This window comes from Macrotis lagotis, chromosome 1 (assembly GCF_037893015.1).
Source record: "Macrotis lagotis isolate mMagLag1 chromosome 1, bilby.v1.9.chrom.fasta, whole genome shotgun sequence".
Lineage (NCBI taxonomy): Eukaryota > Metazoa > Chordata > Mammalia > Peramelemorphia > Peramelidae > Macrotis > Macrotis lagotis.
Window position 1 is genome coordinate 908996745 of NC_133658.1, and position 17284 is coordinate 909014028.

The following is a 17284-nucleotide window of genomic DNA, read 5'->3' on the forward strand; positions in this document are numbered from 1 at the left end:
CAGACCTAGTTCTGATCAGGGAAGAGCAAAAAAAAAAAATTGTGGAATAAAGACAGAAGGAATAGATATTTCATCCCTCAGGAATTTCAGGAGAGAATGTATTCAGTGGTCCAGACATGTTCCTCCCCATTTTTGTAGTTCAAATCCTGATTTCTAGTTATTTTACAGGACAGTTTCTGAAACATATCCTTAGATCAAAACATGCTCTGGTTCTTTATCTGTGTAATCTTAGTCAAATTCTGTATCTTCCCTGAGCCTCAGTTTCCTCAAATGTAACATGAAGTTTTCCAGGTTTAAATTTTAAGAATTCAATTTTTTTGTTTAAGCAATAAATTGAACCCTAATTTGTCATTGTTTTACTAGACAAGCTATGAGATATGCTGTTTTTTTGGCAAGGCAATGGGGCTAAGTGACTTGCCCAAGGTGGCACAGCTAGGTAATTATTAAGTGTCTGAGGCCAAATCTGAACTCAGATCCTCCTGACTCCAGGACTAGTGCTCTATCCACTGTGCTACCTAACTGTCCCTGAGATATGTTTTTGATTGACCTATATTGGTGGATTTTTTAATGCACAAGACAGAGTACATATTAATTCCAATTTTTCTTTAGCTATACAGGATAATTTTTGAGTCCTTTTTTTATTATTCCATGTATATTGTATGGACTTGAATCCTACTTTCCCCTCACCTTGTCATTGGATTGTCAAGATTAGTCATCATTTATTAATTTCAAACATAATCTCATTTTATCTTTATCACAATCATGGGAAGTATTATCATTATTCCCATTTTATAGATAAGGAAACTGAGATGAAATGATTGCTTAGGCTCACAGTACTTAGAAATGTCTGAGGTTGAATTTGAATTCAGGTCACCCCGCTCCAGTCCTGGGACTTTGTGTGGCGCCCCCTAGCAGTCTAGACTGATGGTTCTTGAGCAATATCCTTGGGACATATCCCTGATAGCTTGCAACAATGCAAAGGGCAGTTCTTCAAGCCAGACATTGCTTCCAGATGGGGTTTTTTTTTTTGGTTTTTGTGAAGCAGTGGGGGTTAAGGAACTTCTCCAAGGTCACACAGCTAAGTAAGTATTAAGTATCTGAGGTCAAATTTGAACTCAGGTCCTCCTGAGGTCCAGGTGCTCTATCTGGGGCAGCTAGGTGGTGCAGTGGATAGAACACCCAGGTCTGGGTGTTTATAAGATATTGTGCAGCAGACTCTGAAATACAGATTAATGTCTAGGGATAGAAATTGGACCTGGGTTAGAGAACTCCCAGATGAGGAAATGCCTTCCACCAATGCAGATTGGCACATTCTCTTCAAGTTATTGTCTTTTTTTTTTAGATTTTTTTTTTTGCAAGGCAATGGGGTTGAGTAGCTTGCCCAAGGCCACACAGCTAGGTAATTAAGTGTCTGAATCCAGATTTGAACTCAGGTATTGCTGACTCCAGGGCCGGTGTTCTATCCACTGCACCACCTAGCCACCCCCAGGTTATTGTCTCTTTAGAGAGTTGCTGAGAGAATTGAAAATTTCCCACTAGAAAGAATGCTGACAAACTGGATCAGGTCCTCAGGGGATCTGGGGAACAGACTCAGTCAGGCTCTTCAGAAAGAAAAGGATTGGGGGGGGTGTTTATAAGGGAAGGGAAGGGAAGACTTGGTGACAGACAACTAACTCCAGCTCTCTGAAGGGCTGCTGGGCAGAAGAGGATTGCTGTGGCCCCTCCCAGCTCTGACATCCCCTGTTCTAATGGTCTCTCCAGTCCAATTTGTCAACCTCTCTGCTGAAGAACCAAAGTTGAGAGCTCAGGGGCTGGTGGGTAGAGAAGCCGCAGAGATGATGACCTCAGGTGAATGTAAAGAAATACTTTTTAATAATAAACACTGTCCAAAGAGGAACAGGGTGCCTAGGCCCTAGAGAAAGAATGTATTCACTTTCAGAGGACAGCTGCCCTGATCCTCTCTCCCTGCCCACCCTGCCCAGAAGCACCAGATCCCTTCCCTCTCTAAACAAAAACAGAAAGGCTCCAGGATTGAAGGGAAGCCAGGCCTTCTTTCAGACCTCGAACAATAAGGGGATAGTCAGGAGCAGGGGCAGGGCCAGGAGTGCAGGGGCATGGGAGGGCTGAGTATTGGTGAATGGAACTTCCTGGACATTGGAGCGGTTATTACAGAGACTTCCCTGACAGCAGTTCCCTTTGAGATAGTTGTCTGACCAGTGAGTGGCAGCCCCAATAACAGTGCACGAGGGCTCCTGGCATGTCCTCATGTAGAAAGGGTGAGAGAAATCATCTGGGAAGGGAGGAGGGTAGAGATTAGCAGGAAGAAGGAGGCTCTCCCCGGGGCCGGGCCTCCCCCACTGGGTCTCTCCCATTCCTACTCACCAATGGCTAGGAAGCCTTGACCTTGGAAGCAAACACTCTGGCCTCCGTGACACTTGATCTTGTGGGCATTCTGGAGCTCACAGCCCTCAGCCGTGGTGCTGACACAGGCCCAGCACTCAATCCCACTGAGCTCAGTGTTTTCTGGGGCTGGGGAGGCAGAAGGGGACATTGCCAGGTCAGGGTGGATCTCTCCTGCCCCCCATTAGCCCCTGGCTCCTGAAACTGGTGACTTTGCCCACACATATCCCCATTCTGTCTATCACATATCCTGGCAATGAGGGCTTACTACAGGCAGCTAGAACTAGAAAGACCTAGGCCCCAGTTTTCCCATCCTTAAAATAAAGGATATGAATTAGATCATCTCTAAGGTCCCTACCAGCTCTGACCTTCCCTGTTCTAAGGTCCTTCCTAGCTCCTTGTTCTAAGGGACCCTCCAGTTCAATTTGTCAGCATCTCTGTTGAAGAACAAAAGAAGTTCAGAGCTCAATTTCTGGGGTCTCTAGAAGCCTCTAGGCTGCCCTGTTCCCCCTGCTTCACTTCACCTTGGCTGAGGTTGGGGATGCTGTTGTGGTCCTCAATCTTTTGGTTGCACAGATTCTCCTGGCATCGCAGTAACAGGGTATAGTCGGGGGGCAGTGAGTAACCCCCTGAGGTCATCTCCCCAGAACCTGGTCCATAAGAGCAACCCTTCTTCACTAGGGTTAGTGAGTTTCTGTAACCTGGACATGGGAAAGAGGGAAAGGAATGAAGATGTAACTCTGTCACGGCTCCTCTGCCTCATCCCAAGTTTCATCAGCCATCTTCAGCCATGGCATGTTCTTCACAAAAGCTGTCTCTGGGCCTTCCTATTCTGACCCATTTCGATTCCACATCAGGATACCTTTCCCTCCCAATATTCTTTTCACAACTTAGTGATCTTTAGTATATCAATCCCTCTCAGCATCTATAGACTGGACCTTAGTTTTCTTCTCTTTCCCTTCCCAGAGGACTGGACTAGAGAATCTTTAAGATGCTTCTCAGCTCTGACCTTCCTGTTCTAAAGTCATTTTTCCCTTTCGTAATTCAGTTGACATTAATATAAAGTCTTATACTTGAAGTTTTAAAAAGCAACCCTACAAATTCAGGAAGAAGCTAGGGGGCAGCTCATCTGAAAATGATCTGAGGGTCTTGGAATCCACATGTCCTATGTTCACCAAGGTATGACCTGGTAGCCCAAAGCTCAAGTGATCCTCAGTCAGGGTATAGCATCTAGGATTAGGGTGTTGTTGATGGTCCCCTGTAGTCAGGCCACGTCTGGAGGACCATCTCCCAGTCTGTATGTCACATTATCACAAAGGCAAACTAGAGCATGCCTGGGGGTAGGTGACCAAGATGGAGATTGAGAGATAAGGGATACTTGGAGGGGGGGGCATGATAACTGTCTTCAGCTCTTTAAAGGATTGTAATGTGGAGGAGAGACTGACTAGCCTTGTTTTGTTGGGGGCCTCATAGGACAGAAGGAAGAGCTAATTATGAGGCCCATGAGTAGCAGAGTCTAATGGGAAGATCTTGACTCATCTGAAGAATGTCTTAATCAAAATTGGGATGAGCTGCTTCATAAGGTGGCAGCTAAGTGGAACAATGAATAGAGCTCCAGGCTTAGGGTCAGGAAGACCAGAGTTCAAAAATGGCCTGAGACACATGCTACCTCCAAGACCCTGGGCAGGTCACTTAATCCTGTTTGCCTCAGTTTCCTCATCTGCAAAATGAACTGGAGAAGGAAATGGCAAATCACTTCAGTTTCTTTGTCAAGAAAACCTCAATATTCATACACAACTAAAAATGACTGAACAACCACAAACTTCATAAAGTAATGACCTCCTTATTGACAAAGGAATTTGAACCAAGGATAGAGAATCAATTGATACTGAAGAATGGATTCCTGCTCAGGAACAAGTTGGACTAGATGCTTTCTGAGGTCCTTTTCAGCTCCGAATTACCAAACTACCAGATCTGTGGTTCTGAGCTATGTGGTTTGATTCTGTCATCCCCTCTTGTTCTTTTTATTCCCTCCCCAATCTCCCTCCTCTTGTTCCCTACCTGTACTAATGGAAGTCACTGCCTCCAGACAGGCCTCTTGGCCTGCATCACATTCCACAATGGGCATCGAAAGACTGGAGAGATCAAAGGGACCAGTGAAGAAACGTTCAAAACTGTAGCACTGCAGCGCCTGGGTGCCTGTGGGAGACAAATGATGGGCGAGAGAGTGGGGAAGGGCAAGGGGATGGACCACTTTGTCTGAGCCCCACAGCTGAGATGGGAGACATGGGGGCATTGACTAAGGCATGACCTGCTGTATTACTCTCCTGTCCCCAATCTTATCTCCTCGCCTGAGTCTGGTAATGAACTGGACACACCAGCTTGTCCAGTCTTTACTCTCCTTCCCTCCCTTTCTTCATTGAGCTAATGGTAAAACCCTTCTTCCTCCAGGTAGTCCTCTGGGATTTCAAACAAGAGAGGAGATGAGTCACCTTTTCTATTCCCTATTTCACATCTTTGTCTCACTCATCTCTACTCTTTGGTTTCATCACATACCTGCTTCCTCAATGGGTAACAGAGAGAAATGATAAATTAGGTGTATTATATATGTATAAATGTTTATACACACATTTATATAATATATATATACACACACACACACACACACACACACACACACACACACACATATACACACAGAAATAGAAATAGACAATTGCATAGCATAGTTAAAAGAGCTGTGACCTTGGAGTCAAACACCTTGAGTTCAAATTCTGTCTTTAAAAATTTGTTTGACTTAATAAAGTTCCCTCCATTTTCCTCATTTGTAAAATGTGGGAGAGTTGGGCTAAATGACCATTGAGTTCCCTTCTGGCTCTGATTGTCTGAGACTGTGAACTGGTTCAAGGAGCTTCAGAGAGATCTCTTCCCCCAAAAGATCTACAGACACATGGAATCTGAGGTGACTTGGAAGATGATGAGACAGATGACAGAAGAAAGACAGAATACAGACACCAAAAGAGATTAAGATTCAGACATCATAAACACTGATCCATAGAGTATGCAGAGAGACAGAGGAGACAAAGATGAGGAGACATCAGAGAGGTACAAAGACCAAGAGATGGAGGGACAGACTCAGAGATGAGGAGATTCAGAGGCCAGGACAGGTTCATCTCAGGCAGGTGGGGTCTGGTCCCTCCCTCCCCTTCTATCCATCTTTCCCTTCCAGGAAGGCAAAAATAGGCTTGCCAGGGGATACTAAAGACCTCAAAGGGACCCAGGGATAGAGCCCTCTCCTCCTGCTGTCTGACTTCTGGAGTGGATATTTTTCTCCATCATCAAGTCTGCCAGAGAGGATAGTCAGAAGTCCTGCCTTCCGGCCTGATCCCCTCAAATGCCCACCCCACTGTGACCGGAGGAAGAGGGATGAGGTTGAAGAGAGGATGGAGAAGACAACAGAGCTCCCTTTTCTCTCTGCTGCCCCTGCCCTCTCAAGGACCCTAAAATGTGGATCTCTGCCCAGTCCTCCCTCCACCTCAGTCCCAAGTGGTTCACTACCTGTCAGTGTCACAAAGAGGCTGAGCAGAGACCAGGGAAGCATCATGATGATGGAGAGGCTGGCAGTGGGATGCTAAGAATGATGCTTCAGGTCTGGGAGCAGGTTTTTCTCCTCTTAACTGCCTCCTTTATCCTCCACCCTTCTTCTGCCCTCCCCCCCTTCACTCCCAGGGCTGGGCTTCTCCCGGGTGTTCTGAGGTGTGGTTTGGGACCTGGACCTCTGAAGAAGCTGGAACGGCCATGAGGGGCAAGGCTTTTATGGGTCTCCCCTCCTTACCTCAGGGCTAAGAAGATTAAGTGCTCCCTTTTACATCTTTTTTTCCCCAATTGATAATTTATTTTTATTTCATTTTTCCAATTCCATGTTATGAAAGTTTTTCAACATTCATCCACATGCATCTGCATATTTATAAGTTACATAATTTCCTTCCATCCTCCCTTCCCACTCCACTCCCCTCACTGGCAAACAGTCTAGTGAACATTCTGTATGAGGAATTAGGACTAAAGGAAAAAGAAAGAAAACCATGAGATAAGAAAAAACACAAGAAAAAATTTTTAAAAGTGAACATAATGTTTATTCAGATATTGTAGTTTCCCTGCCTCTTGATCTGCCCCAAACTATTGCCCGAGCTGTGTCTTCTCCACTTTCCAAAATTTGTGGCCCCCTCCCTCAAAATATCCTCCTCCTCCTCCCATTCTTGGTTTCTGACTTTCTCTTCCCCATCCCTGCCTCTGTCTCCCCCCCCCTTCTCTATTTTCTTTCTTCTAACTCTCCTTTTTCTTCCTTTTTTTCCCTTTCTATCTTCCTCTGCTGTATCTGGAGAGAGGAAAGCCCTGCCCAACCATGTTCCTATATAATTCTCATGGATGAATCTGATGTCATATGGATAACATTTCACTGGACAACTCCCTCCTTGTCCCATCAGCACAGTCTCCCAGCCAGTTTCTACAAGTTAGTCTTCAGGTACCCACTTAAGATCCTGCCTCCTCCCAGAAGCCCTCCATCAGCATTAGCTGATTCCAAGAACTCTTCTCTATGGCCCACATTCCCTGGAAAAATATGGTTCAGGGATGATTACCCTGAAGACCAGTGAAAGGGAACATTGAGGGCTCATGTGCCTGGATCATTATTGGTTCCTGAGGGACCCAGGTATAATTGACTGGGGTCTTTTATGTCATTCACCGCCCTCTTTTCCTGAGAGGTATCTTCAGCTCCTGGCTAGGCTCCTTAGGCAGGGCCATGATGAATGAGAGAGTCCTCCCTATTCAGAAGGGCTCTCATTACTTTCTGGGTCCTCCCTGCTTCTGGAAGGGTTAGAATTGAGGCTCTAGTCACTGTATGTTCGGACTATTGTTCCCAGAAGTTCCACCAGGACCAACTAGCAGAATTGAAGGTAGATCTAGGACTGAGCAAAAAGATGATGTGAACCCATATTTCTCATATCCATATATCTATTCCTGACCTCACTCCAAGCCCTGGTCCTGTTTTTCTACCAGCATGTAGGGTGTCTCCACCTTGATGTCCCATCAGCACCTAAAATTCAGTCCCAAATTGAATTCATCATTCTGTCCCCTAAATCAGGCCCTCTTCCCAGAATTCCTGATCTCTTGATGGCACCACCTGACTCCCTGACCTTTGGGTTCCAAATTTCAGAGCCATCTTTTGCTCTTCCTTTTCACTCCTCGACCACAGCAAATCAATAGGTACATCCTCCACCCCTCTCTGATTCATTCCCTTCTCTCCACTCTTAGGGCAACAGCCCTAACTTGGTCTCCATCACTCCTTGACTAGACTCTTTGAGCCAGAATCTCCTAACTGGAATCAGTGCTCCTTTCCTAGTGTCTCCAAAGGCACAGGTTTGATCTTGTCACATCTTATACAACAACCCTCAATGGCTCCTAATGATCTCTAGGGTAAAGCCCCTCAGGCTGGATTGTAAAACTCTCCCCAATCTGATTGCCTCCCACCTTTCCATCTTTATGTTTTACAGTTCTAATTCACTTACTCTAAGGCCCACCTAAACAGGATGACTGTCATTCTTTCATTTGGTCTTGTTTTCTCCCGCCTACATATATTCAGGAAGGTTGACTCACCTACCTGTAATACCTGCTCTCCTTATTGCTGGACACCAGAAAACTTCTCTTCCTTCAAGACTCATAATGTTGACTGGTGCCAGAGACTTTCCATCTTCCACTCAGATGAAAGAAGGGTTCACATTTTCCATAATTTTTTGCCTACTGGCAGCTAGGGGGCATAACACATGCAAGAGAGAAGTTCAAACATTGCCTTAGATGAGAATTTCCCCCTTGACCAATCACTTCATTTCTGTCTACCTCAGTACCTACTCAGACCTGAGACAAGAATCCAGGTACATGAGCCCTCAAATTCTCTCTTCTACTGACTTCAGGGCAACCATCCTTGAACCACATTTCTCCAGGGAATGAGACCCACAGAGAAGAGTTCTCTGGATCAGCTAATGCTGATGGAGGGTTTCTGGGAGGAAGCAGGATCTCAGGTTGGTACCCAAAGAGAGACTGTGATGATGGGACAAGGAGGGAGGTGCCCAGTTTTAAGGGTCAAATGAGATAAGATATAAAGTGCTATATATCTATGAGCTATTGTTTTTGTCTGTCCATCATGTGATTGGTTGTCCTTTATCCTGGAAGAGGACCATGACATCAGAGATATGATGCCATGACTTGCAAGTAAATTGGATTGAAGCTCTAGTCTCAGGGCATGGCTCTTTTTTCCCCCCTAAAAACATTTATTTCAGGCGGCTAGGTGGTGCAGTGGATAGAGCACAGGCCCTGGAGTCAGGAGTACCTGGGTTCAAATCCGGTCTCAGACACTTAATAATTACCTAGCTGTGTGGCCTTGGGCAAGCCACTTAACCCCATTTGCCTTGCAAAAACCTAAAAACAAAACAAAACAACCCCATTTATTTCTTACAACATAATAGTATTCCATTATATTCATATGCCACAATTTTTCAACCATTCTTCTGTGGAAAGGTAACCCTTTAATTTCTATTTCTTTGTTTTTAATATAAAAAGGGCTGCTATAAATTATACATATATTATATATATATTATATTCACACAAACACACACACATAGATACATAGGACTCACAATGCTTCTCTTTTTTTTATAAAAGATTTTATTTATTTTGAGTTTACAATTTTCCCCTAGTCTTGCTCCCCCCCCCCCATGGAAGGCAGTATGTTAGTTTTTACATTGTTTCTATGGTATACATTGATCTAAGTTGAATGTGATGAGAGAGAAATCATATCCTTAAGGAAGAAAATAATGTATAAGAGATAGTAAAATTACATAATCAGATAATGTTTATTTTTAATTGAAGGTCTTTGGTCTTTGTTCAAACTCCATAATTCTTTCTCTGTATGCAGATGGTATTCTCCATCACAGATAGCCCCAAATTGTCCCTGATTGTTGTACTGATGGAATGAGCAAGTCCATCAAGGTTGATCATCACCCCCATATTGCTGTTAGGGTGTACAGTGTTCTTCTGGTTCTGCTCATCTCTCTCAGCATCAGCTCAATGCAAGTTCTTCCATGCTTCCCTGAATTCTTATCCCTCCTGGTTTCTAATAGAACAATAGTGTTCCATGACATACATACACCACAATTTGTTCAGCCATTCCCCAACTGAAGGACATTCACTTAATTTTGAATTCTTTGTCACCACAAAAAGGGTTGCTATGAATATTTTTGTACAAGTGATGTTTTTACCCTTTTTCATCATCTCTTCAGGCTATAGACCCAGTAATGGTATTGTTGGATCAAAGGGTATGCACATTTTTGTTGCCCTTTGGGAATAATTCCAAATTACTCTCCAGAAGGGTTAGATGAGTTCACAGCTCCACCAACAATGTATTAGTGTCCCAGATTTCCCACATCCCTTCCAACATTGATCACTGACCTTTCTGGTCATATTGGCCATCAGGGTATAACTCTTGATAAAGTCTGGTCATGGATCACATGTGAGCTTACTGGGTGCTGAGACAGATGATAGGGTTTCTTGGTGCCAGAGATGATTACATGTCAGCATTCATACTACACTTTTGTCTATTCTTCCCAGTAGAATGTAAGTTCCATGAAGGCAAGGACTGTGCATTTTAAAATTTTGTGAAATTCAAATCTCAAAGCTCATTGGCATATGGACATCCTTGTCCTCCAAGAGCATGCTCTCTCCACCTCTGATGCCCTGCATGTGTGGATCTCTTTGTCTCTGTCTTCTCCCATTAGAATGGAAGCTTCCTTGAGGGCAGGGAATGTTTTTTTTTTTCCTATTTGTGTTTATATTTTCAGAATTTAGCACAATGCTTAGCCATAAGAACTTAATAAAGGCTTGAAGTGTCCTTGGAATGTTTCTAGGGACTGGGACAGGATTGAACTAGTGGGGCAGCCTTTTGGTTTTAGAGTTTGGGGACTGACTATTTAGAAATTAGCTAGGGCTATTTAAATCTTACCCTATGCTTATGAGAATCGTAGATCAGTGGCAATGTACAAACTAAACAGGTTGTAGGTAACCCAAGACCTAAGTAGCTCTGATCTCATGGAAAGCAAAGCTGACCAGTGACTGGTCAGAAGGGAAATGAGGAGCAAATGTCCTATTTTTCTACAGCTGATTTTCAGTAGGATATTGCTTCTCCCCACAAAGCCTTTCCTGTTTCCCTGAGTGCCGGTGGAGTTCCTCCCTTTTGTGGCTAGTCTGACATTTGCCTTGTATGTATTCTGCCTGTCCATAGGTGTTGACAAGTAGCTCCCTCATGAGACTGTGAGCTCCTTGAGGACAGGACTTGCTTCTGTCTTTTTTTCCCTATTCTCAGTACTTAGGACAATGTCCAGCACATAGGAATAATTATCAATTAATTAATCATTTCATTAATTATTAGTAGATGTCTGCTGATTTGACTAGACCTGCTACTTCTTTTCTGACCCAAGGATCATAGATAGAGCCACGAACAAAGAAGCATCACATCTAGCCCCCTCATTTGACAGAAGGAGGGAAATCTAGTCCCAGGGACCTTAGTGACTTGCCAAAGATCATATAGAATGAAGATAGGAAGTGCCTCAGCAGTACATTTGTGGCTCCTCTTGGACTCAGGACAGGCTGCAACCAGGGGTGACAGAGGCTTCTGAAGCAGGACTAGTTGGAACCTGAGGGTAGGTCAGTATCTTCTCTTTCTTGCTCCTCTCAGGGTCCCAAGAAGAGACAAGGGCTTGGGTCCAGACCCCCATTCTTCCTCCCCTGGCCTTGTCAGACTTGCTCACCCTTGGCAGAAGTCCAGCAGAACCTTCCCCTCTCTTTTTTTCCTGAGTGCCTGGCCTGAGGGCCTCCAAATCTGGATCAATGTCAGAGTCTGGGACAAAGAAAACCATCCACCTCTGGGCCAGGAAAACAGCTCAGAAGGAATTCCCAGACCTTTATGACACTTATTCAGTCATGTGACAAATGTTTATTACTTCCTTCCCTTTATCCTTTCCTTCCCTGAAGAATCTTCAGGGCCCTCTTCTTTAGCTGAGATCTAATTTTCTATTTATGGCAATGGGCTTAAATGACTTGCCCAAGGTCACATGGCTAGGCAATTATTTTATTTTATTTTTTAGATTTTTCAAGGCAATGGGGTCAAGTGCCTTGCCCAAGGCCACACAGCTAGGTAATTATTAAGTGCCTGAGGCTGCATTTGAACTCAGGTCCTCCTGACTCCAGGGCCAGTGCTCTGTCTACTGCACCACCTAGCTGCCCTTAGAGATCTGATTTTCTAACAGTTAGTCTCTGTGTGTGTCTCTCTGTTCCTCAGGTTACAAGATCTCAAAGTACCTTTCCTGTGCTGCCTGGAACTGGTCAAAGGATTAGAAGGTTTGGAGATGGAAGGTAACTCAGGATGATCTTACAAATAAGTAAATTGAGACCCAGAGAACGTTAGTCCAAGATCACATAGCTAATCAGTAAGAGAGTTGGGATTAGACTTAAACACATACTATTTCTAATATGTCACCTTGGAACTTAGTCAAGGTCAACCAACAAGGACCTTAATGGGTACCATTTGACCATGACCAACCTTGTTCAGTGAGTTCCTGATGCCAGACCCAGTTACCCAGTCTCAGCCAAGGAGACTTCTTGAACTGGGTCTACCACTTAATTCCAGAATCTTAATATGACTGTCATTAAAATAGTGAGGATTCTGTATGCAAGAAGGGAGGAGACAGACACATTAGAATTTGTCCTTGGCTCATCAATCAACCATATTTGCACTCCTCTAGACCCAGCCCCACCTTCTAGAAATAAGGCAACAGCAGAGTGGTAATCAGAGCAGTCAGTCATTAGGTCAGCAAACATTTATAAAGTGCTCACTATGTTCCTAGATAAGCTCTGAGGATATAAAGAAAAGCAAAAACATTGTCTCTGCCTCAAGGAGCTTATGGCCAGGCATCAAGGATGCCAACCAAAGTTCATCCACTTCAGCCTAGGCCATTACCAGTCATCTTGACTTGTGTCCTGCCATTGGACTTCCACACCTCTGGAATACAGAGTGAGATTGTCAACTTTGTGAAGCTCTGCCTCACTTCAAGACATAAGTCCAGAAATCATTGGTCTTCTTCAAAAACAAAGGACAAACAAAAAAAAACACATTCTAATGGGGGAGATAACATGCAAATAACTACATACATCCAACTGATATGATTGGTAGTTCAGTAACAATGGGTTCATCTTTTACAAGATGCATTTCCTGATCCTTCCAGTGCTAATGACTGTCTAGAGTTAAATCTTGTAGGAAGCCAGACATATAAGAGGGAGAGATAGAAGGAGAACAGCCTTCCAGGCTTGGAGGACACTCATTCCAGTGACCAAGAGACAAGAGATGTAATGTTGTATATGAGAAAAATAAGGAGGCCGGTGCAGCTGGAGCATAGAGAAGATGGTGGTCAGTGTCAGAAAACTAGAGATAGGATGGTTCTGTGGAGCTTAAGGTGCTAATAGATGACTTTATGCTAATGTTGGAAGTGAGGCATATTAAAAGTTTGAAAGTCATAATTTCTGGGTAACTTAGTCATTTTGTTAATAATCTCAATCAGTTTATTAATAAAAGGTCAGTGATACTCTTGAATGTCAAAGACCCTTGATAGTGGTGGGCTCATGGTTTATATGCCCTTGGAAGATCAGGTTTTCCTGAGGGTAGCAATCTGCTCTTATTGGCTGACAATAAGAAAATGATTATTATAATGGGAGGTGGGCTATATTACAATCATGGTCTTGGAGCATATGACTTGTCCCCCAGATCTTGGTCAAAGGGATTTATCAATTTCCAAATCACTTGTCTGACAAATGGGAGGATCCATATTTTCCCTGACTTGACTGAGTAAACAGAGTGAACAGCAATTCTCCCTTAAGTCCAAACTTTGACTTGCTTTTACTGTCTGATTAGATATTGGCCTGGGTAAGTGTTTGAGAAAGATTTCCCATTTCTGGATAAGGAAGTAGAAAAGGGGAAAACCATCAGTTCTGATTTAATAATTAGTTATTAATATGAGAGAAATAATCATTCCTCATAGGAGTCACTGGTTGTGTGTGTGTGTGTGTGTGTGTGTGTGTGTGTGTGTGTGTGTGTGTGTGTGTTGGTGGTGGTGGTGACAAAATCAGGAATATCTGCCTTAGGTAGATGGTTGAACAATGAGAAAAGAAGACTACTAATTGCTGTCTTTGACTGGAGGTGCAAGATGTCACAAATGTACTAACACTGTAACTTAGCTGGAATATCCTTTCTATGCTATGGTTGAGTAAACTTCCTTCATTAAAGGCTGTAATCTAGGAATGTTTCATTTCATTCCAATATTGAGCCTGAACCTGTTCTTAGTCAGGCCTGGTACAGAACATGGGGGACCTTAGACAAGTTCCCCTTTCTGGTTCTAACTGAAAAGATTCCTGGTTCCAACTCCGGGCAATGGAACTGGACAGAAGGAAGAGGGGAGGGCCAACAGAAATTATCAGCTGTTAGATGGTCAAGGACTTCCTCCCATGGGGCAGTGTTTTTGTGCCTGTGGAGGGGAGAACCTCCATACTCTGAGGATACTCAAGGACAGAAGTTGATTGTCCTCTTTTCTCTTTATACATGCCGGTACCTAAGGCCAGACATTCCCAAAGCGTCTTAGAATGTTTGAGAGAGAGAAATGAGGCCCAGGTTCAAAACTTTTGTAGTTTTATGGTCCAGTTTTCAAAGATTACAGCGTTCATGGTTGTAAGGTATTATGGCTCCCAAATTATAAGTATTCATTCACTAAATACCCTAAAATGCAAATACCTATTGTTTATGATCTCTAATCCATTTGCTAGTGCTTCAGGTGGGCTAGTAGGGATTTTATTTACATTTTACATCTCCCTAGCACCTACCAGTGTTCTGCATACAGAAGATACTTCATAAATAACTGCTGAATAAATGTGTAAACAAGAATATCTCCATCACCATGCATAGGTGATTCAAGTTGATGAGATAACTTTCTTTTAATAAATCTCCTAATGGGTTGGATTGGTTGGAATCTATGGAGAGAAATCTGGATCATTGCAGTAGCCTGCTGGTAGGTGTACCAGTCTCAAGTCTCTCCCTACTCCATTCCATCCTCTATTCAGCTATCAAAATAATTTTCCTAAAGTTCACACCCCTTCTTAATATACTCTTCTGACTGCCTATTATCTCCAGGAGCAAATACAAAATGCTTTTCTGAACATTCAGACCCTTTTATAACTTACTCCCTCTTATCTTTCCAATCTTCTTATACCCTGCTTATTCCCTAACACATGTCCATTACAGTGACAAACATCTATAGCAGAAAGAAAAGACCTTCATAGCAACATATTTTTCATAACAAAGAAAAATAAATTCCCACATTGGCCCTATCCAGTAAGGTTGGTCCCATTCTGCATTTTATATCTATCCCTTTTAGCAGGAAATGGGTAGCAAGAATAAACAGAACTATGTAAGAAAGATCTTAACATCACCAATAACCATGACAATGTGGTTGCAAGTAGGCCTTAGGAAGCATTGCTAACAATAAGACTGGTAGAAGAGATAGAAATTTAACTGAGCTAATGAAAATCCTTAAAGATGATGTCCTTATAGTGAGTGCTGCACTCAATATGCCAGCAAATTTGGAAAACCCAACAGTGGCCACTAGATTGGAAAACTTAATCCTAAAGAAAGGTAATGAGAAGGGATGTTCAAATTACTAAAAATTGTGCTCACTTCACATACCAGCAAGGTTATGCTCTGCAAGGGAGACTTCATAGCAGTACACGAACTGAGAATTACCAGAAGAACAGACTGGTTTCTGAAGAGGCAGAGGAACTAGAGACCAAATTGCCAACATTCACTAGATTACGGAGGGAAAAAAAAAAAAAGGGAGTTTCAGAAAAATCTCTACTTCTGCTTCATTGACTAAACTAGATTTTGACTATGAGGATCACAACAAAATGTGGCAAGACTTCAAGGAAATGGGAGTACCAGATCATCGTACTTATTTCTTGAAGGACTTGCAAACAGGCTAAGAATGAACAGTTGGCATGAAGCAACTGATTGTTTTCAGATTCAATAAGGTGTGTGATAAAGCTGCATGTTGTCATCTTATTTATTTAACTTTCATGCAGAATCTCATTCCTCTCTCTCAAACCTTCTAAGACTTTTTGGGAATGTCTGACCCTAGGTACCAGCATGTGTAAAGAGAAAAGAGGACCCTCAACTTCTGTCCTTGAGTATCCTCAGAGGATGGAGGTTCTCCCTCCTACAGAATTAATTTATATACATCATGGAAAATTTCAGGCTGAATGAATCCAAAGTTGGACTACTGTACTGGAGGAAAAAAAACAATTTCAGATACACAGATGATACTATGAGAAAGCAAAGAAGAGGGGCTGCTAGGTGTCAAAGTGGATAGAGAGCACTGGCCCTGGAGTCAGGAGTACCTGAGTTCAAATCTGCCCTCAGGTACCTGAGTTCAAATGTGCCCTCAGATACTTAATAATAATTACCTAGCTGTGTGGCCTTGGGCAAGCCACTTAACCCCGTTTGCTTTGCAAAAACCTAAAAAAAAAAATGAAGAAGAATTGAGAAGTCTCTTAATGAGGGTGAGAGTGAAAAAGCTGGTTGAAGTTTAACAGTCAAAAAAAAAAGATTTTAGTAATTGGTCCCATCATTACCTGGCAAATAGAGGTAGCAGAAATGAAAGTAGTATTACATTTTATAATTGGGCTCAAAGATCTTTGCAGATGGCACCAGCAGTTGTTAAAGTAAAAGATATTTGTTCCTTGGAAGGAAAGTTATGGCATATCTAGACAATATACTAAAAAGCGGAGATATCACCTGGCTGACAAAGGTCCATAAAATCAAAGTTATGGGTTTTCCAGGCTATAAGGAAAGTTGAGTGCAGCAGAAATGACACTTTTGAATTGTGGAAAGGACTTTCATGTGTCCTCTGGATAGCCAGGAGATTGAATCAGTCAATACTTAAAAGAGATTAATTCAGGCTATTCTAGTTTGGCCACATAATGAGAAGCTGGGGCTTAGTGGAAAAGTCCCTGAGGATGGGAAAGATTGAAGGCAAAAGGAGAAGGGGATGACAGAGAATGAGAAGGCGAGTTACTGTCATGGAAGCAATGAACATGATCTTGGACAGACTTTAGGAGATGGTGGAGGACATGGTGTGGGGCCTGGTATGCTCTGTCCCTGGGTTCACAAAGAGTCAGACATGACTAAATGACTGACCAACAACAAGAATGAGAGGTGGAGAGGGAAAAGTCAAGGTAATCAGATTAAAATTTATATGGCACTTTCACATTCGCCACACCCCAAGCTTAGGAGGGTGGAAGCCTGAGAAACATTGAAGTCAGAAGGAAGAGCTGACCCTAGGGCCTGCCACATCTCTCTTCAGACTTTCAGAGTCTTGGGCATGGTTTTTCTCTACCACCATTGGCTTGAGTTCCCCAACTGTTGCTCGGGAGCCAGCTGCACTGAACCATTTAACATAAATTGGCTTTTGTAAAGGGCATCTTTTTTTTCTTCAAAGATACAGTGAGAAAGAACTGTAAAACTGAACATTTCTCTTATGGTTTAGTCATTGGATTTAATAGTCTCCTCCTTTGTAGGTTTTACTTAGATAAGCTCAAGTCTCCAGGGTCTCAATTCTTCTCTTGTAACTTGTATCTTTACCCTTGAAACTTCACATACTTACTGCTTTGTGGGAAGAGATCACTTAATCTAAGAAACCTTAATCAAAGTTGTTGGGGTCTATTCCCATCACTGTGGACTACT

The 17284-nt window shown here is 42.9% G+C and overlaps 1 protein-coding gene across 1 annotated transcript; it reads right to left on the reverse strand.

The window, feature by feature from the left end:
- Positions 1–1864: 1864 nt before the first annotated feature.
- On the reverse strand, positions 1865–6044 carry LYPD5 (LY6/PLAUR domain containing 5). Its single transcript, XM_074192738.1, has 5 exons — positions 5959–6044; positions 4462–4599; positions 2925–3101; positions 2383–2529; positions 1865–2290 (listed from the first exon to the last, which is right to left on the reverse strand). Exons 1-5 carry the CDS (start codon positions 6002–6004, stop codon positions 2055–2057), a joined length of 744 nt encoding a protein of 247 aa, XP_074048839.1. The 5' UTR covers positions 6005–6044; the 3' UTR covers positions 1865–2054.
- Positions 6045–17284: the final 11240 nt, after the last annotated feature.

What these genes read in the sequence shown, in the direction of transcription:
- LYPD5 (XM_074192738.1), bottom strand. Translation starts at nt 6,004, where the DNA reads ATGATGCTTCCCTGGTCTCTGCTCAGCCTCTTTGTGACACTGACAG. An exon ending in CCTCTTTGTGACACTGACAG is followed by an intron (nt 4,600 to 5,958) that starts GTAGTGAACCAC and finishes TGTCTCCCACAG; the next exon opens with GCACCCAGGCGCTGCAGTGC. An exon ending in CATCCCCAACCTCAGCCAAG is followed by an intron (nt 2,530 to 2,924) that starts GTGAAGTGAAGC and finishes CTGCCTCCCCAG; the next exon opens with CCCCAGAAAACACTGAGCTC.